This window comes from Oncorhynchus keta, chromosome 25 (assembly GCF_023373465.1).
Source record: "Oncorhynchus keta strain PuntledgeMale-10-30-2019 chromosome 25, Oket_V2, whole genome shotgun sequence".
Taxonomy (NCBI): Eukaryota; Metazoa; Chordata; class Actinopteri; order Salmoniformes; family Salmonidae; genus Oncorhynchus; species Oncorhynchus keta.
In genome coordinates, this window is record NC_068445.1 from 16,682,252 (window position 1) to 16,709,381 (window position 27,130).

Consider the following 27,130-nt stretch of genomic DNA (forward strand, 5'->3'; position numbering starts at 1 on the left):
AATCAGAAGATTTATAGCCACTGCAGAAATTAAGACCCTCTCTGTGTCCCTGTCAAGTAAAACTGATATCCTTGAAAGAACAAGTGTTCTCCTTCTTGGGGATACACAGCCACAAAATTCAACTTGATATGAATAGCAACAAGTCACATATAGCCCATGGTATGTATGTAATCATTTAGCATTCATACAGTGTTCCTGTATGTGTATGAATGGCTGTGCATTTCCGCCACCAGTGTGGTGCAAAAAGAGTGTCTGGAATAAAACAGGACCGTCCTCTGTCAAGATTTAATGCAGTAGGATTTTCCTCTCTTGTTTCTCTAATGGAATTGCTTTTTGCTGGCATCCTCCATCAGTAGACATTTGGCCAGATTCTTTGGTGCAGCACCAACTTAGCTGAGTCATAACACTTCTGAATTATGGCCAGTGATGTAAAGGAGAGTGAGCTAGCAGGAAAAACACAGGACCTTATGAGGACACACACACACACACACACACACACACACACACACACACACACACACACACACACACACACACACACACACACACACACACACACACACACACACACACAAAGGCTCCTGCTCTCTACTTACTATCTGTCAATTTGAAAAAATAAATATCGAAATGTCTTTAATTCTTTTTCATTGTCTGTCAAAGGGCCATCTAAGAGGGCGTCTCTTAGATGACACATACAGGTCGTAGGTACATTGTGGAGAAATTACATCATCTATCAACCAACCTATAATTGAAACAGTTGTTCTAATACACGTCCCTTTTATTCTAAAAGAACATCCTGATTCGGCAATGCTATTATCTATATACTCCATACACTTATTGCTGACTCATCTGGCCAGTCATGAAAATGAGTAGTAACTTCATAAGTGTAGTGAATTGAGTCGTGCCATAATTCATGTTTCATGTCTTTATTTGTGTTCAGTACTGTACATCATGGATCCCACGAACAAGATTTGGTCTAAGGCATTTCAAATCAAGTATTGAACACAATGGTGTTCTTATAGGCATATTGTGGTGACAGAAAAGCACATAGGTTTTTCAAACAAATATTTCACAGACTAATACAATACAGTATTTGCTCACAAAACTCCACACATGCTCTCTCTTGTTTCTCGCACCCAATAATTAAGCAATCATATTGAATTTATTTTGATGTATTTCATATACAGGTATTTGCTTTTTATTGTTCTGAAGAGCACCTTGCAGGCACACACATGCATACACTCTCATGCTCTGCTTCACTCAGTGTACAGCCATACTGTTTATTTGAACTCAAACATAAAGGCCTCTGCTGTATATACAGTGGTTTCCTGATTGATTGTACTGAACTGATCTATTTATAGAGCACCTCGATAGGGAACAATCAATGTGTCATTCATTCTTGATTTAAATATTTTGTTCTTTTGGCTTCTCTTTTTCTTCTGCCACTTCTACTTCCTGTTTGCTTTCTTCCTCTTCTCCCTTATCATCCCCTTCTTCTGTTTCAGTGGCTCCATCCTCCACTCCATCTCCTCCTTCTTGGCTTTCATCTTCTCCATTTTCTTTAGGCTCCCCTGCTTCCTCTTTCTCCATATCTCCATTATCACCTGTAGAGACAATGTGATTGGTTGTTAACCGCAGTAGGCAATGAACCTGACAATGCAAAACCATTAAAAAAAAGAAGTGAAATCACATTAATTCAAACTCTAGACAACACTGACCTGCTTTTTGCTCTTCTTCCTCTTCCTCTGCTTCCTTGACTCCCTTCTTCTCTTCTTCCCCCTCTTCTTCCTGAGGACTTGACTCAGCAGGCTGTGCTTGACTGGCAGCTATAATCTCATCCGCAGAGGAGAATGATGAGCTGTACATGCGTAGGTAGGGGGCAGCAGAGCTCAGGCTGGACTGCATGAAGAACATGGGGCGGTTGTAGGATGGGGCAACACTCAGGCTTTGGGAGTAGACACTGGACATTTCCCCATGTCCTCCAGCACTGAAGCGATTCTCCTCCCCTTCAAGCAACTTCCTGGAAACAGAATAGATACATAGATCACAAGAGATGGCCCTGGTTGGCACTCAGTTAAATTTGTTGTACTGTAAAACACATATAATCCAATCTATGATCATATAGTAATGGTACAATTATAAACTTCTGCAGGAAGTTCCTCTCTGCGAAGTAGACACAACATGCAGGTCTAATGTTATGAGTTACAGACCTGTAAGCTGCTATCTCGATGTCCAGAGCCATCTTAACGTTCAAGAGGTCTTGATAGTCCTTCAGGTACCTGGCCATTTCATTCTTAGTTGTCCTCAACTCGTCCTCCAGCTGGCCAATTGATTCCTATTTTGGAGATATCATTAATATGATTCATGAGGTGTTGATTGTGGAATATATCTGATGTATGTAAAGGTTTTTCCAAACATCATGACCAAACAACATATTCTATAGGCCAAAACTTACTTTGTTGATCTAAATGATGCATTAAGCAGCATTTCTGTAGAATATTCATTGTGCGCATTTGTCTGAAAGATTAGGCTCAGCAGAGTCTGCTACACTACTCATGCTGATGCAGATATTTAGACAGGTTAGATTTTTCATTCATGCTGCTCTGGCACTGACACTGACCTGTAGGGCTGCGATCTCAGCACTCTGTTTCTCCTCCACCTCTTGTAGCTGATTCTCCAGGGACTGGTTCATCCCACGGCATGCTTCAATCTCCAGGTTCCGTGTTTTGATCAGGCGCCGGTACTCCCCGGCCTCGTCTTTGGCACTGCGAACGTTGTCTGTGTTGCGGGTGGTGCCTTCTGTCATCACACTCACCTTGCTGCGGAACCATTCCTCGGCTGACTGGAGGTTGCGGTGTGCCAGTTTCTCATACTGGACACGGATGTCTCGGAGGGCTGCGGACAGGTCTGGCTTGGCCACTTCCATCTCCACTGACACCTGGGCATTGTACTGCACCTGGGCCTGCAGCTCCGCTATCTCCCCCTCATGGAGACGTTTCAGGAAGGCCAACTCATCCAGTAGTGTCTCTGTCTTCTTCTCCAGCTCAACACGGCCCAAAGCAGCCTCATCCGCCCTCTTCCTTGCATCCATCAGACGGCCTTCTACCTCTTCTCTGCTGACTACCTCCTCTTCATAACGGCCCTGTAGACTCTGCAGCACCTCCTCCATCTGGTCCCTGTGGTTCTGGGCAGCCTGTTTCTCATCGCGGGCCTCCTCCACAGCAGCACGGAGCTGGCGGATCTCGTGCTCATACAGGGACCTGAGGTGGGAGGGCTCGCCATGCTTCTGCCTGAGGATCAGCAGGTCAGCATCCAGCAGCCTGTTCTGCTGTTCCAGCTCGTGGACGCGCTCGATAAAACTGGCAAAGCGGTCATTCAGCTCCTGCAGCTGGGCTTTCTCCTGCGTCCGCACGGCCTTGAACTCAGTGCTGACCTGCACCGCCTGGCTTATGTCCAGTTCAGCAGTGGCAGCAGATCTGGGGGTAGACAGCAGCATGGAGGAGCTACGGCTGTATGTTGGGTAATGCAGCCGGGATGACCCATGGGATGAGAGGGGGGCAGAGAGGCTGGAATACACCGACCTGGATGTCATTCCTCCTGCACTGCCTCCATACCCTCCACTGCGCAGCGTCACCCTCCTCTTGTGGGAAGAGGAAGGAAAGTAAGGGTCGTAACCAATGGAACTCATGACTGAAACAGGCAGCTCTATGTTTGATGGAGTTGCTGGGTCGACTGCACAGTGGGATCTGCATCACCGTGGCTTTTATAGGGCTGTAATGACTGTGACGCAAACCTTTTAAAGCACTGACAGCAGGGATTAATGACAGCGCCAGCCAGCCAAGTCTGAGCTGTTAAAAAAGGGATTGAGAGATAGGGTGAGAGGAAAAGAGACATATGTAAGGGGCGGGGATAACCAGTGGAGAGAGAGGGAAGGCAATGAGGTCAGTCTGTAACGACAAAACATACATTTTGCTGTGAAGCATGTCTGTCTTTCTGAAACAGGATGAGTAGGAAATGTTACTTTTAGCCCTAAAAACAAACTATAGCAGTGCATCAGGCGACTGCAGTGCAGAGGCTTGAAACTACAGCGCTGGCAATTGAGGGAGCAAGTACTTTTGCCAACAATGACTCAGCACTGCACCATTTTGCCACTCCCATATAGCTGGGTAAGAGTCCATAGCATTGCAGAAAACCTCATTCTTGTATCAATGTATATTTTGCTCAACATTTGTATCAGTATTAAAAACCTTTGTCATAAAATGTAGTCCTTAGTGCAGGCTTTATAATGACAGCACTACTGGACTCACAGGTGCACGTTTCTGGGTTAAAACCTATTTGGGCTTGCCTGAATTTTCTACACTGGTGTCACAGAGGAAAATCCCACTTGTCTGGCTACTCAGACTCTATTCTAGATATAACACCTCTCACAGACTCCAAAACAATCTCTACATGATGGTCACAGGATGGGGACGTCTTTTGAACAAAATGTAAAGTTGTGAAAGCAATAGTATTCGTGTGCAAATGGTTTAATCATCTAAAAACATGAATTTAGGCTACTCAGACTAGACTAGATATACTGTATCATACCAGCTTTCACAGACTTCTTACAAATATCTATTTAAAGTTAATGTATTGAGGAAGCTTTATGAAGACAATTTAAAGTTGTGAATGTAATTATATTTTTGTGAAAATGTGTTATTCATAAAAACAACATGGATTTTCCTGTATCTGGGTACTCAGAATAGGCACAAGATATACCATGCCACCTCTCAAACGCGCCAAACAATCTCTACACACAGTGGTCACAGCTTGGGGAAGCTTTCTGAAGGCAGGCTAGAGTTGTGAATGCAATGATATTTTATTTTTTATAAATCATTTTGACAGTAACACCCTGAAAACTCTTTCATAAAGCTGATTCATTTCCATATGTACTAGGAAGTTAGGTGTTAAAAAAATAAACTGATTGAAAGTAAGGGGATATCGGTGATCAAATGCCGTGGTCAAGGCTACGATGGCGCCAGTGCAATGAGTTGAGCTTACTCAGGTATTTAAAAGCACATATTAGACCAAGAGCCTAAAAAACGATTTATGCTTGATCCGGAAATGTGGTCCAGAGGCTCCATAGGAGGGTGTGGCCCAATTACGGAGCCTCCAGAGGCTTGTGTTGGCCAAATCAAGCTCGGTACCACATCGCCGTGCCCCTCCCAAATTCTGTTACAAATGCTCTGTATAGCTACGCATTGACATAATTGGTTGACTGTAGTTGGGGGCAGTATGTCCTGTATAAGCACAAACTCACTTCTTTCACAACAGCTCTGCAACATGCAATTAGTATGAATGCTCTTACTTCTGCAGAGGCCACATCGCAGTAAATGCTGTACGGCCAATACAGATGCCAGATTGACCATGAATCGGCTTTAATGCTTCTATAGTTCTTTATGAGTTTTAGTGTAGAAAATGATCTTCCCGCAGAAGCGACAGTTACAGGGATGGTAAAAACGACTCGATTGCCATAGCAACATAAGGGAAACTGGGCAGAACGGAGTGGTGCTTCAAATACAACAGTTCTGTTGCCTTCCTCAACACATTACGGAAAGAAATTAACTGTATAGGAAGCTCTGGGGAAAGGTCATCTGGATACTGGACAGCCAATAAATTGGCAGATGCAAAGAGGTTATCACGATTAGCTGTCACGACCTCCTCCGAAGTCGGTCCCTCTCCTTGTTCGGGCAACGTTCGGCAGTCGACGTCACCTGTCTTCTAGCTATCGCCAATCCACCTTTCATTTTCCATTTGTTTTGTCTTGTCTTGTCTTCCCACACACCTGGTTTCAATTCCATCAATTACATGTTCTGTACGCACTCCATACATTAGCCAAGGGAAGCCAGGCCTCCGCAAATATTTGACCAATAAAAAAATACAAAACCTTAATTTCTCTTTCGTCTCTCTCTTTGTTTTCGTAATTTTACGCCAATTAGCAAGTGGCTGAATCTCACCTGAGAAATCATCTGAGCGAGGGAAACAGCGCACCTCTGTCCTAGTATGTGTAGCCCGTGTATCTGATGCTGTCTGAACCAAAAGAGTATAACATCTTGAGGCCGTAGCATTTGATTGATTGATGCCAGCAAGTTTTTGGTCACCCTTGATAAAATAATTATAAAACAATTAACCAATCAGCATTGAGCTGGGCTCAGCTCAATGTAATTAAATACATGTTTTGCTCCATGAAGTAACCCAACAATGTGTACGCCGCCATCTTGTCTTTTTCAAATCTTAATATCTTATTGATTGAGACAGGAGGGTGTCCACCCCAAAATGCTGCATGTCATGAGTGCAACTCGGAAATCAAGCGTCACGTTGAATGACATTCACCGTCCTCAATCTATGAGAAGATTTGAAATAGACAAGATGGCGGCTTACACATTGTTTGACTACTTCATAGAGAATTTTTTTTATTTTAATTTAATAACAGAAAATGTTCTAAATTCAAACGAACCACCTGCAACTAGCCATGAAAGATTAGAAGACATACTTTGTATAGTGAAGTAAAGGTTGGAAGAAAATTATCTGTGCTACACTTCACACTACCTAAATTATAACCAGTGGTGGGAAAAGTACCCAATTGTCATACTTGAGTAAAGTAAAGATACCTTAATAGAACATTACTCAAGTAAAATGATAGTCACACAGTAAAATACTACTTGAGTAAATATAGCTTACTTAAGTATCAAAATTTAAAGTATAAATCATTTCACATTCCTTTTATTGAGCAAACCAGACAGCAAGGTTTTCTTGCTATTTTAAGTTATGGATAGCCAGGGGCACAGTCCAACACTCAGCCATCATTTACAAATTAAGCATTTGTGTTTATTGAGTCCAACAGATCAGAGGCAGTAGGGATGACCAGGGATGCTCTCTTGATATGTGTGTGAATTGCACTATTTTCCTAACCTGCTACGCATTAGAACTGTAACAAGTACTTTGGGTGTCAGGGAAAATGTATGGAGTACAAAGTACAATATAAATAGTAGTGTATAGTACAGATGACCAAAAAACTTTACACCACTGGTAATAACGCCAGGATTGTAAACTGTCATGGTGAACACATACTACAGTAGCTAAGATGGGGAGAAGTCTGTCCATAATAAAGTGCTGCTCTGCCTTTTTAACAACACTATCAACAAGGCAGGTCCTACAGGCCCTAGTTTTGTCACATCTGGACTATTGTTCAGTCATGTGGTCAGGTGCCACAAAGAGGGACATCAAAAAAATTGCAATTGTCTCAGAACAGGGCAGCACGGCCTGCCCTTAAATGTACACGGAGAGCTAACATTAATACTATGCATGTAAATCTCTCATGGTTTAAAGTGGAGGAGATATTGACATCATCACTACTTGTTTTTGAAAGAAGTGTTGACAAGCTGAATGTACCAAGGTCTGTTTAAACTACTAGCACACAGCTCAGACACCCATGCATACCCCACAAGACATGCCACCAAAGGTCTCATAACAATCGTCATCGGCCTTTTTGGACGCAGATTTTGGCCGATTACGTTGCAATCCACGAGGAGACTGCGTGGCAGGCGAGTGCGGCGTCAAAAGGACCTTGTGGCTGCAAGGAGCCAAGGTAAATTGCTAGCTAGCATTAAACCTATCTTTATAAACTATCAATCTTCACATAATCACTAGTTAACTACACATGGTTGATGATATTACTAGTTTAACTAGCTTGTCCTGTGTTGCATAATCAATGTGGTGCCTGTTAATTTATCATCGAATTGCAGCCTACTTCAACTTCGCTAAAAGGGTGCTGATTTAAAAAAGCACAATCGTTGCACAAATGTCCCGAACCATAAACCTCAATGCCTTTCTTAAAATCAATACACAAAGTATATATTTTTAAACCTGCATATTTAGTTAAAATAAATTAAAGTTAGCAGGCAATATTAACTAGGAAAATTGTGTCACTTCTCTTGCGTTCAGTGCAAGCTGAGTCAGGGTATACGCGACCATTTCTTCCTATGAAAGGCCGTTATTAATTTGCCAGAATTTTACATAATTATGACATAACATCGAAAGTTATGCAATGTAACAGCAATATTTAGACTTAGGGTTGCCACCCATTTGATAAAATACGGAACGGTTCCGTATTTCACTGAAAGAATAAACGTTTTGTTTTCGAAATGATCGTTTCTGGATTTTACCATATTAATGAGTCAAAAGCTCGTATTTCTGTGTGTTTATTATATTATAATACAGTCAATGATTTGATAGAGCAGTCTGACTGAGTTGTGGTAGGCAGAAGCAGGCGCGTAAGCATGAATTCAAACAGCACTTTGCCAGCAGCTCTTAGCAATGCTTGAAGCACATTGCTGTTTGACTTCAAGCCTATCAACTCCCGAGATTAGGCTGGCAATACTAAAGTGCCTATAAGAACATCCAATAGTCTACGGTATATGAAATACAAATGGTATAGAGAGAAATAGTCCTCGTCATAATTCCTATAATACCTACAGCCTACAACTTCTTAACTGGGAATATTGAAGAACTGGTAATATTGAACCACCAGCTTTTATATGTTCTCATGTTCTGAGCAAGGAATTTAAACGTCAGCTTTTTTACATGGCACATATTGCACTTTTACTTTCTTCTCAAACGCTGTTTTTTTGCATTATTTAAACCAAATTGAACATGTTTCATTATTTATTTGAAACCAAATAGAATTGATTTATGTATTATATTTAGTTAAAATAAGTGTTCATTGTTCATTCAGTGTTATTGTAATTGTCATTATTACAGAGATGACTCACGTTTTTGCCGAGGAGATCTTGGTCATGCAATTTTATATCTAACAAATGTGTTTGGAGCAGTATTTCTTAATGAAAAAAATGTGTATGAAAATGAGTCGTCTCTCGACAAATCACCGACGAAGGGGCGCAGACTTCTGCTACCGACTTCGGTTTCCCTCAAGAAAAAACGGCGTGCCCAAACAACCCTTACCAAAGTCCAAAACGAGCAAAAAAACGTCACCTCATAATATATGCACAAACTCTTCTGAACTGTTTCGTCTGGGAAGCATGCGGACGCCTTTTCCCTAACCCTTATTCTAAACCTAACCTTAGGTAAGTAGTTGCTTATAAACAGATAGTTTGTTGATAGTATGACCATCTGTAGAGCATCTATAGATGGACTTTCCGGACTATCCAAGTAAAGTGTTACCTAATTATCTATCACAATATTTTCCAGGCTGTTTGTATTTCCTCAGCAAAGCTTTGAAGAGCAGCCTTTTTTGAAGAGGGACTCCGTGCAAATGTTACTGAAGTGGTACGGCCCTACTTCTACTGTCAGGGGAGACCGTTGCTGTTAATATTCATACATGCATTTGTTTTTTTGCAGTTGACTCGCTTGCTGTTCATTGTGATTAAGGGTAAGAATGCATTGTTTTAATTGACGAAAAGCATTTTGGACTTATTCTCATATGGGAGAGAGCCTCCTTGCCATGTACAGACATCAGACAACCTTGCGAGCCACCATGCCCAAGCCTGGGCCGCAGGATCAACCTGTCCCAGTACTGCAACCCCAACTGCCTCCAGGCCTTGCCTCCTGAGCCCTGCCCTCCTCCTGTCAGTGAGTTCCAGACCATCCCCAGCAGCAGCCCCAGCATCTCCCTGCCTCCACTCCCTGAGCCATCACCACTGTCCCAGCCCAGCCCTCTGGTTCAGATCACACAGACTACAGCCCCCTCTGTTGGTCAGTAGCTTCTTTTCATCTAATTTAACATGTCAATTCCATTGATTTGCAAGCATGAAACCATTTATACAATGTCAAATTGACTGGTTTATTGTATACTCTGATAATGTGTTTTATTGTTTAAGGATCAATTTGTACCCTCACAGCTATGGAAACCTCCCTCACTGAAAAGGAGAAGGTGAAGAAGGCCCCTGAGAGGAGACACTGCCAAGTGCAGCTCAGGTTGGGTCATAAACACCAAGTGCAAGGAGGAGAAGATGGACTTCCAGGAGCTGCTGTTCAAATACCTACCATCCAGGTATTGTCATGAAACCTCAAGGGGAAAACTATCAACACATTGCAAGTATATATTCTTATTGGATGATAACTAGGCTCTTCCGTTCCACTCAGACTGAAGAAGTTTGACCTTGAGGAAAATGATGAGAGCCTGAGTAACCTGGAGGCCCAGCGTGAAATCAAGCAGGACTTCCAGCTGCTCCATGGCGCAATGCTGCATGCCTTTCAGACTACTGATGGGTGTGGAGGCACTTGTCATCTCCGTCTGTTCTCTCCGTGCCATTAAACCCCGCTCCTCCGCTCTCTCCATCAGGTACATGTCTTATGTAAATGACGTCACGCTGCTTGCTTAGTGAGTACAGCTTCCTCCTGATTCAGTTTATACTGAGGCTCGAACCCAGGACCTCTGCCTCACAAACTGCATCATGTACTCGCCCTCCTGTGGCGTCTTACACATTCATCCCTCTGAAAAGATAGCTTTTCAGCAGTGCAGGTGGAGTGAGTTTCACAGATCCCCATCTGCAACATTTACACAATTCCCTGACTGAAATGCAGAGTCGGATGTCAAACATCTCATGGGATTTACATTGTCTTACTCTTTCCTCATCCCCAGAACAACAGGATATCCACGACTTCCTGCTCAATAATATGAGCAATGGTGGGATATTAGAGATGACGATGTGCCATCTGAAAGCGGTGGGTCAGAGGTTCATGGAGGAGTGGGCTGACTGTGGGCTGACTGCAGTGGTGCAGGAGGTGTATCATAGTTGGAGGAAGCACAGTAGTGGCCTGACCAACCCTCTACTCCGCAACTGCAGTAATTAACACAAATGGGTATAGGACATCTATTCTGACTCTTTTGATATATTACTTTATTGAGAGTGTTTTTAATTGAGAAACTTACATCTCTGCCTGTGTTTTTTACATTCCACCTAATGCGAATGTCAAGCTGTCGGTAAAAGACTTGTGATTGGTGTTTTATGCAGGAAATGTAGCTGATGAGCCTATCATGTCAGGAGCAGTGGTCTCACAGCAAAGGCAAGAGTGGTACGTGTCAAACACATTGGTGTACTTTGGTATTCTTTATGAAATACAGTTTTCTGTTGGTTTCTTTATTTTGCATGAACCATATTGGTATATTCCTTTCTGTGTTTTTATTGTGAAGGGTCCCCAAGAAAGTGCAGTGGGGGCCAGAGCAGTGTTGGGTGTGATGCAGAGTTCCCAGGGCAGCACTCTGAGGGGGACCTGTTATAGCTGAGGAACCTGTTTGAGGAGAACTGGATGGCTGTGGTGGTGCGTGTTTCCTTGCTCAAGGCATGCTTCTTGGCCCTGCAAGTAACCTTCACATTCATCCTGCAACATAATTTACCCATGTTTCCTTGACTATTTACCATAACACTTGAATATTTGTTTCTAGTATGATACTGAGTTGACCTCTTTCCTCGTACATCTCACATATTAGTTTCAATGATTAAGACAAATCAATCTGATCTACATTTGCTATTGACATGTGTAATCCATAACCTAATGTGCTTGTGACATCTCACAGGGAGACCTGGACCAGGCCCTGGAGAGCTATGATGTGTGTGTGTGCAGGCATACTGCAGAGATTCACGCACGGACCACAGAGGAGGAAAGGTACACCATCTACCTGCCCAACCTGCGTGCAGATGCAGCCATCTCGGTGGAGGAGGTCAGTGGAAGAGCTGAACAGTAAAACTATAGCACAAATAGTCTATTTGAATAACATGCACTTGGCCCTCAACCATCCCATGAGAGCATGTAGTTCCCCTGTGGTTTTGAGTTGTCTGGTTCATCAGAAAGTGTTCCCTTCTCCCCATTGCATGGACAGATTGATAAGAAGATGGTGTCTCTGGAGCATTGTCAGTCCCTGGCGGAGATCCAGCGTCTGAGTCTAGGGACTATGAGTCTGTGGTGTGGCTGCTGCAACCCACCCTCAGCTATGGCTCTGGGCGGGTCAAGCCTCTGGAGTTTGTCCAGCTGCTGCAGTTTACCTTCTGGATTAATACAGCAATAGATCATTTTGTAGATATACTGTAGTATTTGTCTTTATATGGTTCTTTTAGTTTCAACAAGTCTTTCTCTTTGAGGCATGGTTTTCACTACTAATCAGTGTAGTACCGATGTAGGAAAGCAGTATTAAATGTACAAATATGTACCATGATGACATTTTTCCTCTTCCTGGCGTCTGCCCCAGAACTCCCTGTTGAAACTGAAGGACTACCGTCGGTGTCTGGAGTGCACAGAGGTTGCCCTGAATGAAGCCCTGCAGCAGCTCAACTCTGTCCCAGTCAGCTCTCACACGGCAAAGGAGGTGTGGTTCTCTACCATCACAACGCTGCTGGGAGGCTTCGAGGTCTGCTTCACAGAGGACCCTCAGCTTCCGAGCAACGTCAACCACTACACAAGCATGGCCCGGCTGGCCAACAACCTCATCCGGGTCAACACTCGCACTAATATACCTGGTAGAGACAAAGTGTGTTTGGAAACAGAAAATGATATATAAATGTGTGCTGTGTCCAGCTCAGCCCTGCCCTGGATTCTCCTGCACCACATCATCAAGCACGAGGAGGCTGCCTTCAACTGCCTGCTTCGCCAGCACATATATTCGTAGGGGATGATGAAGGTACATTACATGACCAAAAGTATGCTCATCGAACATCTCATTCCAAAATCATGGGCATTAATATGGAGTTGGTCCCGCCTTCGCTGCCATAACAGCCTCCACTCTTCTGGGAAGGCTTTCCACTAGATGTTTGAACATTGCTACAGGGACTTGCTTCCATTCAGCCACGAGCATTAGTGAGTTCAGGCACTGATGTTGAGCGATTAGCCTGGCTCACAGTCGGAATTCCAATTCTTCCCAAAGGTGTTCTTTGGGGTTGAGATTAAGGCTCTGTGCAGGCTAGTCAAGTTGTTCTTCACCTATCTCCACAAACCATTTCTGTATGAACCTCGCTTTGTGCACAGGGGCATTGACATGCTGAAACAGGAAAGGCCTTCCCCAAACTGTTGCCACAAAGTTGGAAGCACAGAATCGTCTACAATGTCATTGTATGCTGTCGGGTTAAGATTTCCCTTCACTGGAACTAAGGGGCCTAGTCCGAACCATGAAAAACAGCCCCAGACCATTATAAACCTTTTACAGGTGGCACTATTTATTGGGGCAGGTAGTGTACTTCTGGCATCCGCCAAACCCAGATTCGTCGATCGAACGGCCAGATGGTGAAGCGCGATTAAAAATAATCAAATCAAATGTTATTGGTCACATAAACATGGTTAGCAGATGTTAATGCGAGTGTAGCAGAATGCTTGTGCTTCTAATTCTGACAGTGCAGTAATATCTAACAAGTAATCTAACAATTCCACAACTACCTAATACACACATCTAAAGGGATGGAATAAGAATATGTACATAGACACATATGGATGACCGAGCGGCATAGGCAAAATGCAATAGATAGTGTAAAATACAGTATATACATATGAGATGAGTAATGTAAGATGTGTAAACAGTATTGAAGTGGAATTAATTAGAGTGCATTGTATAAAGTGACTAGTGATCCATTTACTAAAGTGGCCAATGATTTGAGTCTGTATGTAGGCAGCAGCATCTCTGTGTTAGTGGTGGCTGTTTAATAGTCTGATGGCCTTGAGATAGAAGCTGTTTTTCAGTCTCTCGGTCCCAGCTTTGATGCACCTGTAATGACCTCGCATTCTGGATGGTAGCGGGGTGAACAGGCAGTGGCTCAGGTGGTTGTTGTCCTTGATGATCTTTTTAGCCTTCCTGTGACATCGGGTGCGGTAGGTGTCCTGGAGGGCAAGTAGTTTGCCCCCGGTGATTTGTTGTGCAGACCGCACCACCCTCTGAGGAGCCTTGCAGGTGAGGGTGGTGTAGTTGCCATACCAGGCAGCCCGACAAGATGCTCTCAATTGTGCATCTGTAAAAGTTTGAGGGTTTTAGGTGACAAGGCACATTTCTTCAACCTCCTGAGGTTGAATAGGCAATGTTGCACCTTCTTCTCCACACTGTCTGTGTGGGTGGACCATTTCAGTTTGTCTGTGATGTGTACGCAGAGGAACTTAAAACTGCTGTCCCATCGATGTGGATAGGGTGGGTGGGGGGAGTGATCCCTCTGCTGTTTCCTGAAGTCCACGATTATCTCCTTTGTTTTGTTGACAGGAGAGGGGGGACCCGCAGTCCTTGGTAGTAGGCCGCGTCGGTGGCACTATTATCCTCAAAACGGGCAAAGAAGGTGTAACTCTCCGTGGTTAAACGCGGTGGTTCGCAGTTTGTTTTGCGCGAATTCCGTCTATCCACGGTTTCTGGTTAGGGTAGGTTTTAATATTCACAGTGGGTACAACCTCTCCAATGCACTTTATCACTCCAGAGAACACGTTTCCACTGCTCCAGAGTCCAATGGCGGCGAGCTTTACACCACTCCAGCTGACGCTTGGCATTGTGTATGGTGATCTTAGGCTTTTGTGCGGCTGCTCGGCCATAGAAACCCATTTCATGAAGCTCCCGATGAACAGTTATTGCACTGATGTTGCTTCCAGAGGTAGTTTTGAATTCGTAGTGAGTGTTGCAACCTGACGACAGATGATTTTTAAGCGCTACGTGCTTCATCACTCGCTGGTCCCGTTCTGTGAGCTTGTGTGGCCTACCGCTTTGTGGTTTAGCCATTACTGCTCCTAGATGTTTCCACTTCACAATAACAGCACTTACAGTGGACCAGTGCAGCTCTAGCAGGACATACATTTGACAAACTGACTTGTTGGAAAGGTGGCTTGTTAGAAAGTCACGGAGTTCTCCGGTAAGGCCATTCTACTGCAAATGTTTGTCTCTGGAGATTGCATGGCTGTGTGTTTGATTTTTTAAAATATATCTGTCAGTAACGGGTGTGGCTTAAATAGCTGAATCAACTCATTTGAAGGGGTGTCCAAATACTTTTGTGTGTGGTGGTGGTGAAGTCCATCCTGTTCATAACTGCTATAATGCCCTATTTTTAAATCAATGCTGGAAGCCCTAAAATGTCTTGCTGTTTCCTGTGACTCTCTTCAGATTGCTCTAACACCCCCATTCTGGCCTCCTCCCTGATGCTGCTCAACCTGGCCCATGAGTACCTGGGCCGCCGCTCCTGCTGCTGCAAATCAGATGGAGCTCTGTTCAGGTGCTATGTGAGTCGGTCAACAGAGCTGAGATTGTGTGGACATTCTCTGTTTTTGTTTTCCTATGATATGGTTTGAATTAGTTTCTAATATCTTTCAAAGTATTTGTCAAAGATTAATCAGGATAGAACTAACCTCATTGTTGTATTCATGTTCATGGTTCAGGTTCGTGTTCTGGGGAAAGGGGCGTCTCCCTCAAGTGGAGGATACTCATCCGTACAAAGATAAGATGATGGGCGTTGAGCAGTGCTTCTACTGCCTGTATGCTTACCCCAGCAAGAAGATCATGGCCCGTTATCTGGAGGAGCACTCTGCTCAACAGGTCAAACACCCAGCCCTCTTAATGGTATATTACTGACTGTCAATCTTTCAATGCCGTTCACATATCTGAGGATTAGCTAACAGAGATCATGTAATGTGTTCCAACTGGCCACTAGGTGGCGGTCAATTCCACATTAGGTTGTTTACTCACTGGGATTGGCTTGTAGTGTAACTGTGATATGCAGTAATTGCATGATGAATAGACTCTGTTCCAAAGGGACAAGGTTCATTAGTTAATGAATGCAGTCCCCCGACTAATTAACTACTGGTTGGTCCACTGAGTCATACGACCCAGGAACTCCACTCGAGCAGGTCAATACAGGAGGAAGAAAGCAATTGAATGAGATTAATTATCTGACTGCCTCTGCATCATAATGTACCAGCCTGTGCTGTTAGTCCCTTATCATGCTAGAGGGAATCACCAGGGTTTCACTTAGGAAGAGTTGAATCTTAGGGCAAACTCTTTGGTGGTGAGTTTTAAAAAGTGTGTGTGCATGCGTGCGTTAGTACTAGGATTTTTTTTAACAGTACAATAAATGTTTTGCTTATCATCATAACTAACTGTGTTTTTCTAAGGAGGGCAGGTGGAACTCCTTTGGAGCCACGCCCTCTTCATGTTCCAGTACTTTAAGCCTTTGAGGTACTTTGAGGTAGTATGTACGTGTAGATATGGTTAAAGTGACTATGCATATATGATGAACAGAGAGTAGCAGTAGCATAAAGAGGGGTTGGCGGGTTGCGGGACACAATGCAGATAGCCTGGTTAGCCAATGTTAGCACTGGTTGGTCGGGCCAATTGAGGTAGTATGTGCATGAATGTATAGTTAAAGTGACTATGCATATGAGATAAACAGAGAATAGCAGCAGTGTAAAAGAGGGGTTGGGGGGGCACACAATGCAGATAGTTTGGGGAGCCATTTGATTACCTGTTCAGGAGTCTTATTGGGGGTAAAAACTGTTGAAGCCTTTTTGTCCTAGACTTGGCACTCCGGTACCGCTTGCCATGTGGTAGTAGAGAGAACGGTCTTTGACAATTTGTAGGGCCTTCCTCTGACACCGCCTGGTGTGGAGGTCCTGGATGGCAGGCAGCTTTGCCCCAGTGATGTACTGGGCCGTACGCACTACACTCTGTAGTGCCTTGCGGTCGGAGTCCGAGCAATTGCCGTACCAGGCAGTGACGCAACCAATCAGGATGCTCTTGATGTTGCAGCTGAAGAACCTTTTGAGGGTCTCTGGACCCATGCCAAATCTTTTTAGTTTTCTGAGGGGAATAGGCTTTGTCGTGCCCTCTTCACGACCGTCTTGGTGTGTTTGGACCATTCTAGTTCGTTGTTGTGGACACCAAGGAACTTTAAGCTCTCAACCTGCTCCACTACAGCCCTGTCGATGAGAATGGGGGTGTGCTCGGCCCCCCTTTCCTGTAGTCCACAATCATCTCCTTAGTCTTGGTTACGTTGGGGGATAGGTTGTTATTCTGGCACCACCCGGCTAGGTCTCTGACCTCCTCCCTATTGGCTGTCTCGTCGTTGTCGGTGATCAGGCCTACCACTGTTGTCCTATGCAAACGTAATGATGGTGTTGGAGTCGTGCTTGGCCATGCAGTCGTGGCTGAACAGGGAGTACAGGAGGGGATTGAGCACGCACCCCTGGGGGGCTCCAGTGTTGAGAATCAGCGTGACAGATGTGTTGCTACCTACCCTCACCACCTTTAAAGGTCAGTGTGGGGCATTTATGAGTCACAAATGCTAATTGACTGGACGTAGCCACAGCCTGACTTTACATGTTGTCACGTTGAACAGTTTAGCAGAGTTGGGGTTAATTCCGTAAATTCTATTAGAATTAAATTCCCTCTAACTGTAAATTCAATTTAAATTCCAGGTCACTCCCAATTCAATATTATCCAGAAATCCAAATTTCCTCAGGCTTTCAGGCCGATTATGTCACTGTTTAGATAGCCTAGCGATACTAGAAATATAGTAATATAAATTGAAATGATTTTTAAACATATCCAGAGTTCCATTTTTTGTGCATTAATTCCATTGACTGTGAACTGTGCAAATATTGAATTCCAAAGAGGACTTTTTTTTTACTATTTCAATTCCAATTCAAACACTCAAGTCTCATTCCAATTCTGTAACTTTAAAGACTGTTGAAATTTGAATTGATTTCAATGTAAATTCTCTACTTCATGAGTGAATTTATTGGAATTGACCACAACCCTGCTGTTTAGGCCTATACATCACGTCATGACCATTCATTATAGGTGATGACACTGTACAAGTCATTATGCATTGAAATATATAGGTAACTGCCAAAATAAAGGAAATACCAACAGTGTCTAAATAAGGCGTTGGGCCACTACAAGCCGCCAAAACAGCTTCAATGCACCTTGGCATAGATTCTACTCGTGTCTGGAACTCTATTGGGAGGGATGCGACACCATTCTTCCACAAGAAATGACATAATTTGGTGTTTTGTTGATGGTGGTGGAAAACACTGTCACAGGTGCCGCTCCAGAATCTTCCAGTGTTCAGTTGGTTTGAGATCTGGTGACTGACTGACACCTACACACTTTAAACCCCCTATGCTCCTTTTTTGAGACCCCGCACTGAGATCTCTTCTACCCATGGTAGCCAAAATAATGGGCAACTGGGATTTTTTTTAAATACGTGGCCCTAAGCATTATGGGATGTTAATTGCTTAATTAACTCAGGAACCACAGCTGTTTGGAAGCACCTGCTTTCAATATACTTTGGATCCCTTTTTTCCTTTTATTTTGCCATTTTACATGTCTGATTTACAAATGGAATGCACCTGCACAATAGCTGAAAACTTTATAAATCACACATTGATCTATATGGGAGACTTGGGAGTACTTGTCAGGACCTATCATCTCAAATCAGGATTAGAGAGGATCTCTACATGTATCAGATTCTAGTTGAATCTGTAAGACTGCTGTCAGACCTGACAGTAGCAGCATCCAGTCTTTGTGTTCCCACCCAGGAGCCGGTACATTGCCTTCCTGAGAGGGGCGCTCCAGCACCCCCTGTTGTCGAGATCTTCTCCCTCCTGGCTGACTAGTTCTTTGAGAACAGTCCAAGGCCGTTAAGTTCTATATGCATGACATCTGTGTCCAAACAGGTCAGGAAAAAACAAGTCAAATGTAATTGTGGTTGTGCTTTTTAAGATACTCATATTACCTTGAGTTGCTTTAAGTATTTCACCTTACAAGTGAATTTCATGTCATGATGATAATGACATTTCCTTGGCATGCTCAATGCTGTGTGTGTGTGTCCTGGACAAGTTAAACTCTATTTAAACTGAAGAGCGATGGCCCCATCCAGGACAAGATAAACTGCAACGAACTGAAGAGCGATGGCCCCATGTGGAAGCACTCCATGGCTGTGTTCAACTGCTTTAAGAGGGCCCTGGAGATGGACAGCACCAACCTGGCTCTGTGGATCGAGTACAGCACCATGTCCTACGCCGTGTACTCCTTCACCTCGCGCCAACTCAAACAGTGGAGGACTGAGCTTCCCTCCGAGGTCATCAAACCGGTGCAGTGGACAACCAGTGTACAGAATACTCGTATATATATATATATATATATATATATATATATATATATATATATATATATATATATATATATATATATATACTGTTTTGTGTTCTACTTTTCTAAACTTCACTTCTAGTCATGCTGTGTGAATTCATTGTTCAGTAAATTGATCACTGTTGACAGTAGCAGTTTGTGTGTGTGTATATTTCAGATGGAGGAGAGAGACCATGCTGGAGACGTGTTTCCAGGGGACGTCTCTGTGTGAGGGGGGAGGGGATAGGGATGAGGAAGAGTGGTTCATTCACTACATGCTGGGGAAGATAGCTGAGAAACGCAAGCAGCCACCCCGGGAATACATCCAGCTCTACAAACAGGTGCACAGCAGGGGAAACGATCTGTGGACTCAAGTGATTCATTAGTCTGCCTTGCAGACTAGATTTATACAGACAGGGGAGCCCTAGGGCTCAACCGAGCAGAAATCTTCATGGAGGTCAGTACAGTGGAAGAGGGGGAAGGGGATGTGAGTTATAGGGAAACTAGGAAGTCAGAGGTCCGATGAAGCAGCTCTGTCTGTGTTTCCCTGTTACCTTCACTGCGTATTCACCTCTCCAGACCCAGTACTTCCATTCTATAGCTCCATTCTATAGCTTACACTAGAATCACTATGTATCTGTTTGTTTTTCCAGTACATTAAATGCTGACATTTGACCATTGAAAGATATTGACCATGGCAACCAGCTTTTCATCCTGTGTTATTAACAGCCATCAGATGAAGATCTGATGCTCTCGTCTCTTTCTCTTCCCATGAAGGCCGCACATTATCTGCACAAGGGAGCTGCCAGATACACTACCACAATTCCCCTGACTTGTCTATGGAGGCCCTGGAGGTACTTGTTTTAAACCCAAAGTCTAGTCTTTTGTTCAATAATAGATATATATATATATAGAGAGTATAACTGTATATAGAGAGTATAACTGTTATTAAAGCTGTGTGACTCTCTGGCATCTCTCTCCCCCTAGCTGTACTTCCATCTGAGCGCCACTCTCCTCAAGCTGCTGGAGTCAATCACCACCTTCCGGAGACACCTGAAACCCCACCTCTTTAAGGAATACCTAGGATAGGATAAAGTAATCCTTCTCACCCCCCTTAAAAGATTTAGATGCACTATTGTAAAGTGGCTGTTCCACTGGATGTCATAAGGTGAATGCACCAATTTGTAAGTCGCTCTGGATAAGAGCGTCTGCTAAATGACTTAAATGTAATGTAAATGAGTCTGAGGAACCAGACCTGGAGCATGATCTTCTTCAACATCCTGGCTGAGGTGGCCACTGGACCCTTTGCCAGGGGGGGAAGAGAAGAGAAGAGAAGGGCAGGCCCAGGTCCAATGAAAAGTGAGGGACCTCAACCTTTGCCTGGGATCTATGCTCTGTCTTATAAAACTCATTCTGTGACTCGACTACAAACCAAAAGGAAAAACATAATTCTCCCCCTCTGGCCCAACCTTTTGTTTTGTCCCCACCCCCTCTCTCACCTCAGGGAGAAGCCCCTCTCCATGATGGACGAGGACTCCCACTGCTGTGTGTCATCTGTGTGTGATGGATGTTCATGGGGCCTCCCTCCCCTCCAACGCTGCAGGTCTGACGTCCCCACCTTACACGGCCACTCTGGTCGACCACAATTACACCAAACGTAACAGCCTCCGGCAGCAGCAGACCAAACGTAACAGCCTCCGGCAGCAGCAGACCAAACGTAACAGCCTCCGGCTGCAGCAGACCAAACGTAACAGCCTTCCGGCTGCAGCAGACCAAACGTAACACCCTCCGGCTGCAGCAGACCAAACGTAACACCCTCCGGCTGCAGCAGACCAAACGTAACACCCTCCGGCTGCAGCAGACCAAACGTAACACCCTCCGGCTGCAGCAGACCGGCTGCAGCAGACCAAACGTAACACCCCTCCGGCTGCAGCAGACCAAACGTCCGGCTGCAGCAGACCAAACGTAACACCCTCCGGCTGCAGCAGACCAAACGTAACACCCTCCGGCTGCAGCAGACCAAACGTAACAGCCTCCGGCAGCAGCAGACCAAACGTAACAGCCTCCGGCTGCAGCAGACCAAACGTAACACCCTCCGGCTGCAGCAGACCAAACGTAACACCCTCCGGCTGCAGCAGACGAGGAAACAGTATGAGGAGGAGCTGATGGTACAGTCCCAGTCCTAGACTCTGGTTCTCTGGGGTTGGGCCCATTCTTCACCGGGCTGGGGAGTGGTGTTTGTTATGAGGATAATCACTATGATGATAATGGCTCTGGTTCCAGTGATGACTCAACTAGCACTGGGTGATTGGGATGTCTTGGGGAATTGGGCAATATGGTATCTCAGGTTATTTGGACATTGTTTTACTGCTCTATAAAAATGCAATGGCATTTAGTTCAGGCAAACAGAGGTGTGAAGGTAGAGTTTGGTAGAGGGCGTCCTGGCCTGTGTGTGTTAATATGTAGAAGTTTGTGCTGGTCACCCTCTTCCTTTCTTTCCCATTTCCCTTGCCTTTTGATGACATTGTTTTCTATTGTAACTTCAGCAGAGCTTGTATCCATGTGTAACCAGTGTGAAATGGCTAGCTAGTTAGCACTGCGCGCTAGTGGCATTTCAAACGGTGATATCATTTTCTCTGAGACCTTGAAGTAGTTGTTTCCCTTGCTCTGCAAGGGCTGTGGAGCGATAGGTAACAATGCTTAGATGATGGCTGTTGTTGCTGTGTGCGGAGGGCCCCTGGTTCAAGCCCAGGTTGGGGTGAGGAGAGTGACGGTTGTCATCACCTCTTATGAAGCAATTTAGATTGAGAATAGATCTTGGCTTTTGATTTGATAAAGTTTTGGTTTTAGCTTCTAATTGTAAAGACCAATGCAGTCAACTTGATTTTCCTGTTTTTTATATATATATCTATTTCCACTTTTTAAAATTATTTATTTTATTTAACCTTTATTTAACTAGGCAAGTCAGTTAAGAACAAATTCTTATTTACAATGACGGCATACCCCGGCCAAATCTGGATGACGCTGGGCCAATTGTGCACCGCCCCATGGGACTCCCAATCACGGCTGGTTGTACAGCCTGGAATCGAACCAGGGTCTGTAGTGACTGCTCTAACACTGGGATGCAGTGCCTTAGACCGCTGCGCCACTCGGGAGCACCATGAGGTGGGAATAATAATGTGATAATTTCCTTTTTAGTGTGAGAGTTGTTTAAAAAGAGCCTGCAATTGCAGCCTATTTTGGTGGCCTGCCAATAAGAAAGAGTTCCAAACCTCCCTGCCAATAATAGTTAACTTTCAATTTTCCCCTCCCATTTCAGATCACTCCCAGACAGTCCTAGCAGCATTCTTGATTGAGAAATTGCTCTTTGCTACAAAGCAATTTTTGTTTCTCATTTGAATTGAAAACAATCACAGTAAGATACTTAATTGTTACCCAGAAATGATTTGATATTGAGATAAAACCGGATGCGCTGGACCTTTTTTAACTTTTGATTTCATCGTTTTTTTCTGATGACTTCTTACTAATCAAATCATAGCAGGGCAATTATTTTATGAAAGAATGCAAGCTTGCTGGCTATCGCTTTAGACTTGGATATCGATATGTTCTCTGTAAGGTGTGCTGTCTTTTAGAGGGGGAAATGGCCAGTAAAAGAGAGCTCTGTTCTGGACACAGCAGGCTTTTAGTGTGTTGACTCTAGACTCATATGACCAACACAGAGCCACAGGCAAGACACAGCCAGGCTTCCATTGAGAGGTTTTACCTGATCCCAGGGAACAGTTGCTGCATTGTCCTGGCAATGACATCTCACTACAGGTTCACTTGGAACGACTGAGCTGAATTTAAGATTTTGTCACACTGACAGGACACTTATAGAGGGAGGCAGTTTACTTGTCCTAAGCTTGTCTTGATATAAATATTATGTGTCAAAGAACGTTTGGTAGCTATTCTGACACTTTAACTGGTTTCTGTAATATGCCTCTCACTGTGTGCAGATTCATTACTAAACCAAAGTCTAGTGCTGCTGAGTGTTACCTGTCAGTTGGAACAGTCGAGAAGGGGCTGCATTTAGAGTACACATTAATGTCCTGTTTTAAAATGCTAGAGTGGGGTGAATCACTCACCTTGTAAAGAGTCATTTAAATTATTCTACTTTACTAGACCTATACTGTCCAAATATAGATGATATTGACAGACAATATAAGAGCATGGTTAAAAATCCTTCACTATGAAAGGGGTAGCTTTTCAAAATGAATTACCAACACAATATGATATCAGTTAATGCACTGATGCAACTTTGCTCTACATTTTAACACTTAACATTGCATGACAGTAGTGTGATGACAGACACAAGCAGTTTACTCTTAACCCCCAATTTGTTGTTGTTGAGCTGATTGTCTCCTTCACCACAGTGTGTATTCTGCATCTTTTAAAAATGTGCCACATCTAAGTGCACTAAACCTACGTTTAAATGTATGAACCATTTTTAAGAGCATATTTTAGAGGGGAAGCAATCGTAACAACACTGTACAAAAAAAGTGTGTTTGTGTGTGTCAGTTCATACTTAGTAGGAAATTAGGACAGATTTGCCTAATATGTTCCTGAAAAAAGCTGAAATGCAATGTATGAAGCAGTATTCTTAGTAGCTTTTCCCTTATAGAAACTTAGGGCTACATACAGGAATGTACAATTGGCTCCGGTTACCTTTTCTCCAGCATGTCCCATAACTGAAATGATATTGACATCAGCATTGTGTAGTTGTTTACATTGTTGCAAAGACGTCAAGGGTAAACACAAATATTTGCAATAAGTGAAACAATGTCATTAAATAAATGCTGTTGGTTGTGTATATTGAATGTAAACTGACCATTCATTACAAATGGCTTTGCAAAATATCTTTGCACTATACTGTAAAAACATCCTTTAGCATGTTGTTTCCCCCCTATGCCCTATAGCTTGAATGTCTGAATACTGCAGCCATGTTGCCCTGTAGCTTGAATGTCTGAATACTGCAGCCATATTGCCCATGTTGCCCTGTAGCTTGAATGTCTGAATACTGCAGCCATATTGCCCATGTTGCCCTATAGCTTGAATGTCTGAATACTGCAGCCATATTGCCCATGTTGCCCTGAAGCTTGAATGTCTGAATACTGCAGCCATATTGCCCATGTTGCCCTGTAGCTTGAATGTGTCTGAATACTGCAGCCATATTGCCTATTGTTGCTGCAGCCATATAGCTTGAATGTCTGAATACTGCAGCCATATTGCCCATGTTGCCCTGTAATGTCTGAATACTGCAGCCATGCCCTCTGAATGTCTGAATACTGCAGCCATATTGCCCATGTTGCCCTGTAGCTTGAATGTCTGAATACTGCAGCCATATTGCCCATGTTGCCCTATAGCTTGAATGTCTGAATACTGCAGCCATGTTGCCCTGTAGCTTGAATGTCTGAATACTGCAGCCATATTGCCCATGTTGCCCTGTAGCTTGAATGTCTGAATACTGCAGCCATATTGCCCATGTTGCCCTGTTGCCTGAATGTCTGAATACTGCAGCCATATTGCCCATGTTGCCCTGTAGCTTGAATGTCTGAATACTGCAGCCATATTGCCCATGTTGCCCTGTAGCTTGAATGTCTGAATACTGCAGCCATGTTGCCCTGTAGCTTGAATGTCTGAATACTGCAGCCATATTGCCCATGTTGCCCTATAGCTTGAATGTCTGAATACTGCAGCCATATTGCCCATGTTGCCTGCAGCCATATTGCCCATGTTGCCCTGTAGCTTGAATGTCTGAATACTGCAGCCATATTGCCCATGTTGCCCTGTAGCTTGAATGTCTGAATACTGCAGCCATATTGCCCATGTTGCCCTGTTGCCTGAATGTCTGAATACTGCAGCCATATTGCCCATATTGCCTGAATGTCTGAATACTGCAGCCATATTGCCCATGTTGCCCTGAACCTTGAATGTCTGAATACTGCAGCCATATTGCCCATGTTGCCCTGAACCTTGAATGTCTGAATACTGCAGCCATATTGCCCATGTTGCCCTGTAGCTTGAATGTCTGAATACTGCAGCCATATTGCCCATGTTGCCCTGTAGCTTGAATGTCTGAATACTGCAGCCATATTGCCCATGTTGCCCTGTAGCTTGAATGTCTGAATACTGCAGCCATATTGCCCATGTTGCCCTGTAGCTTGAATGTCTGAATACTGCAGCCATATTGCCCATGTTGCCCTGTAGCTTGAATGTCTGAATACTGCAGCCATATTGCCCATGTTGCCCTGTAGCTTGAATGTCTGAATACTGCAGCCATGTTGCCCGTTTCTGTCATTCTTTCCTGCCTGCTTGTTTCTGCCACCTGCTTTGTCGTTTATATGCATGTAGATCCCAAGGAATAATGCTGTCACTGGACAAATTCAGTCCTCTCTCAAACAATCCATTGAATGGTGTGACTTGGACCGTGGGCTACTATTTGACTTGTGTTTTGGTGTTGGCTAACGTTTGCAACAAAGATCTTAAACCTATTTGATTGTATTTGAAAGATATGCCATAGTTAGTGTTTTCTATTGAAATTGTGTTCAGTTGATATGATGATATAATGCCAAATCAGTCAGAATGTGGTTGGCACCTCATTGGCACACATCCTTTGATCTAGATGGCAGAAATGAACCACCATGTGCAGGCAGGTTTGCCAGTGGGTGCCAAGCCCTTCTTGCTTAATGCCTGTTTAAAACACGTCATGCTAACAGTAAGCAATCTGTCAGCAATTACGAGGAGTACTATTGTCAAATCAGGAATGGAGTTTTTTTTTGTGTGTTTTAAAACAAACTCCCGATATCTTTTAAGTCACCCCAGAACTTGACATGATTACTGCCTTCCCAGGTGTCCAATGTAGCTGGCATCCCTGAATTGTACTGAACTTACGTCCCTCCCACAAACTGCTCTTAAATCCATCTTCAGGACATTATTGATATGCACAATTTTAGGGGAAACAATTATTCAATGTAAAGGTGTCCCGGAATGTTCACAACTTAGTCACTACCCCACACTTCTCTTTAAGGGGCAATCCTTCTTGCAACACCTCTATCGGCTACATTTTTGGGCTGTAATTACAGGAGGCCTTTAACAAGTCCCCAGAGCTCCTTTCATAGAACTGTGTTTCCCTCCTGCTAATTTGATTATTGTCTGCAGAAGACTGCAGCTTCTTGCTGAGGATGCACAATGTGCTTAGGAAGAAGGCAGGCACCTAGTTTTTCATTGGCTTGGGTGCTGACTAAGGTCTAGTGCTTTTTATGTTTGTACGATTACTGTAATTGCTCTCCTGCTGATGATCCTGGTGTGTATAGAGATTTTACACTGCTATGCACACTTTACCCCCTTTCATGGGATCTACATACCTATTTTATTCCTGAATGGTAACCTTAACAGCTTTGTGATTGATCCCTTGAGAACCCAGAGGATGGTCCATGGGTGTGACTGGCACCCAGGCCAGGCTCAGAGTTGGCCACATGACCTGTGTTTGTGACTCCTGGCAGAGCGCAGTCAGGATAGCGTGGTGGCGACGCTGTCGGTCTCCAACTCCACCCAGGAGGCCTTCACAGACCCTGCCAGCTCCCAGGACAGTAGCCATGTTAAGCTTCAGTCTGGGAAGGGCAGTGCCTCTTCATCTGAGAACATCACCCCCATCAAGGAGGGCCAGCCTACAGTTGAAGACATAGGTGGATTTTGTTGGTTTTATCCTGAAATGCAGTAATGGAAATGCATTCTACCCTTTATTAGTTCCTAAATGAGATGTTCTTTAGTGATATTGTGGAAGTCAATGTTGTGTTTAAGAGAGGGTATATTGAGACTGGATCATGTTAATGTTTGAAAATCTCCTCTTTAAACCCTGAATTGCTCAAGTTCACGTGGTTGGAAAAAAGCAACGAGGACGGGACCGTAAATCTTGCTGGAAGACCAAGAAGTAGTAGACTCCGTGACAGTACCTGA

The 27,130-nt window shown here is 43.9% G+C and overlaps 2 protein-coding genes and 1 long non-coding RNA gene across 4 annotated transcripts in view; 1 reads left to right on the forward strand and 2 right to left on the reverse strand.

Moving 5' to 3' along the window:
- Positions 1–910: 910 nt before the first annotated feature.
- LOC118358304 (neurofilament light polypeptide-like) lies at positions 911–3,745 on the reverse strand. Its single transcript, XM_035735950.2, has 4 exons — positions 2,621–3,745; positions 2,211–2,335; positions 1,719–2,020; positions 911–1,604 (listed from the first exon to the last, which is right to left on the reverse strand). The coding sequence occupies exons 1-4, from the start codon at positions 3,686–3,688 to the stop codon at positions 1,405–1,407; spliced, it is 1,695 nt and encodes a 564-aa protein (XP_035591843.1). The 5' UTR covers positions 3,689–3,745; the 3' UTR covers positions 911–1,404.
- A 1,358-nt stretch (positions 3,746–5,103) lies between these two features.
- The window catches only part of LOC118357853 (calcineurin-binding protein cabin-1-like), a 95,899-nt gene continuing 73,872 nt past the window's right edge, over positions 5,104–27,130 (forward strand). The window contains 22 exon segments of the mRNA XM_052479987.1: positions 5,104–5,182; positions 9,508–9,750; positions 9,876–9,972; positions 10,141–10,274; positions 10,640–10,843; positions 11,013–11,073; positions 11,192–11,231; positions 11,623–11,719; positions 15,113–15,228; positions 15,385–15,419; positions 15,421–15,572; positions 16,120–16,180; positions 18,912–19,115; positions 19,314–19,476; positions 19,913–19,943; positions 19,946–19,989; positions 20,123–20,163; positions 20,640–20,680; positions 20,739–20,913; positions 21,069–21,303; positions 21,810–21,825; positions 26,677–26,859. Coding sequence (XP_052335947.1) covers positions 5,104–5,182; positions 9,508–9,750; positions 9,876–9,972; positions 10,141–10,274; positions 10,640–10,843; positions 11,013–11,073; positions 11,192–11,231; positions 11,623–11,719; positions 15,113–15,228; positions 15,385–15,419; positions 15,421–15,572; positions 16,120–16,180; positions 18,912–19,115; positions 19,314–19,476; positions 19,913–19,943; positions 19,946–19,989; positions 20,123–20,163; positions 20,640–20,680; positions 20,739–20,913; positions 21,069–21,303; positions 21,810–21,825; positions 26,677–26,859 — 2,452 coding nt within the window.
- Positions 20,250–27,125, reverse strand: LOC127911684 (uncharacterized). Of its 2 annotated transcripts, none has more exons than XR_008078890.1 (3): positions 25,147–27,125; positions 21,079–24,222; positions 20,250–20,921 (listed from the first exon to the last, which is right to left on the reverse strand). It is a non-coding gene; the product is annotated as an uncharacterized LOC127911684 (long non-coding RNA). The 2 variants fall into 2 exon arrangements; XR_008078889.1 differs by having other exon boundaries at positions 21,079–24,316.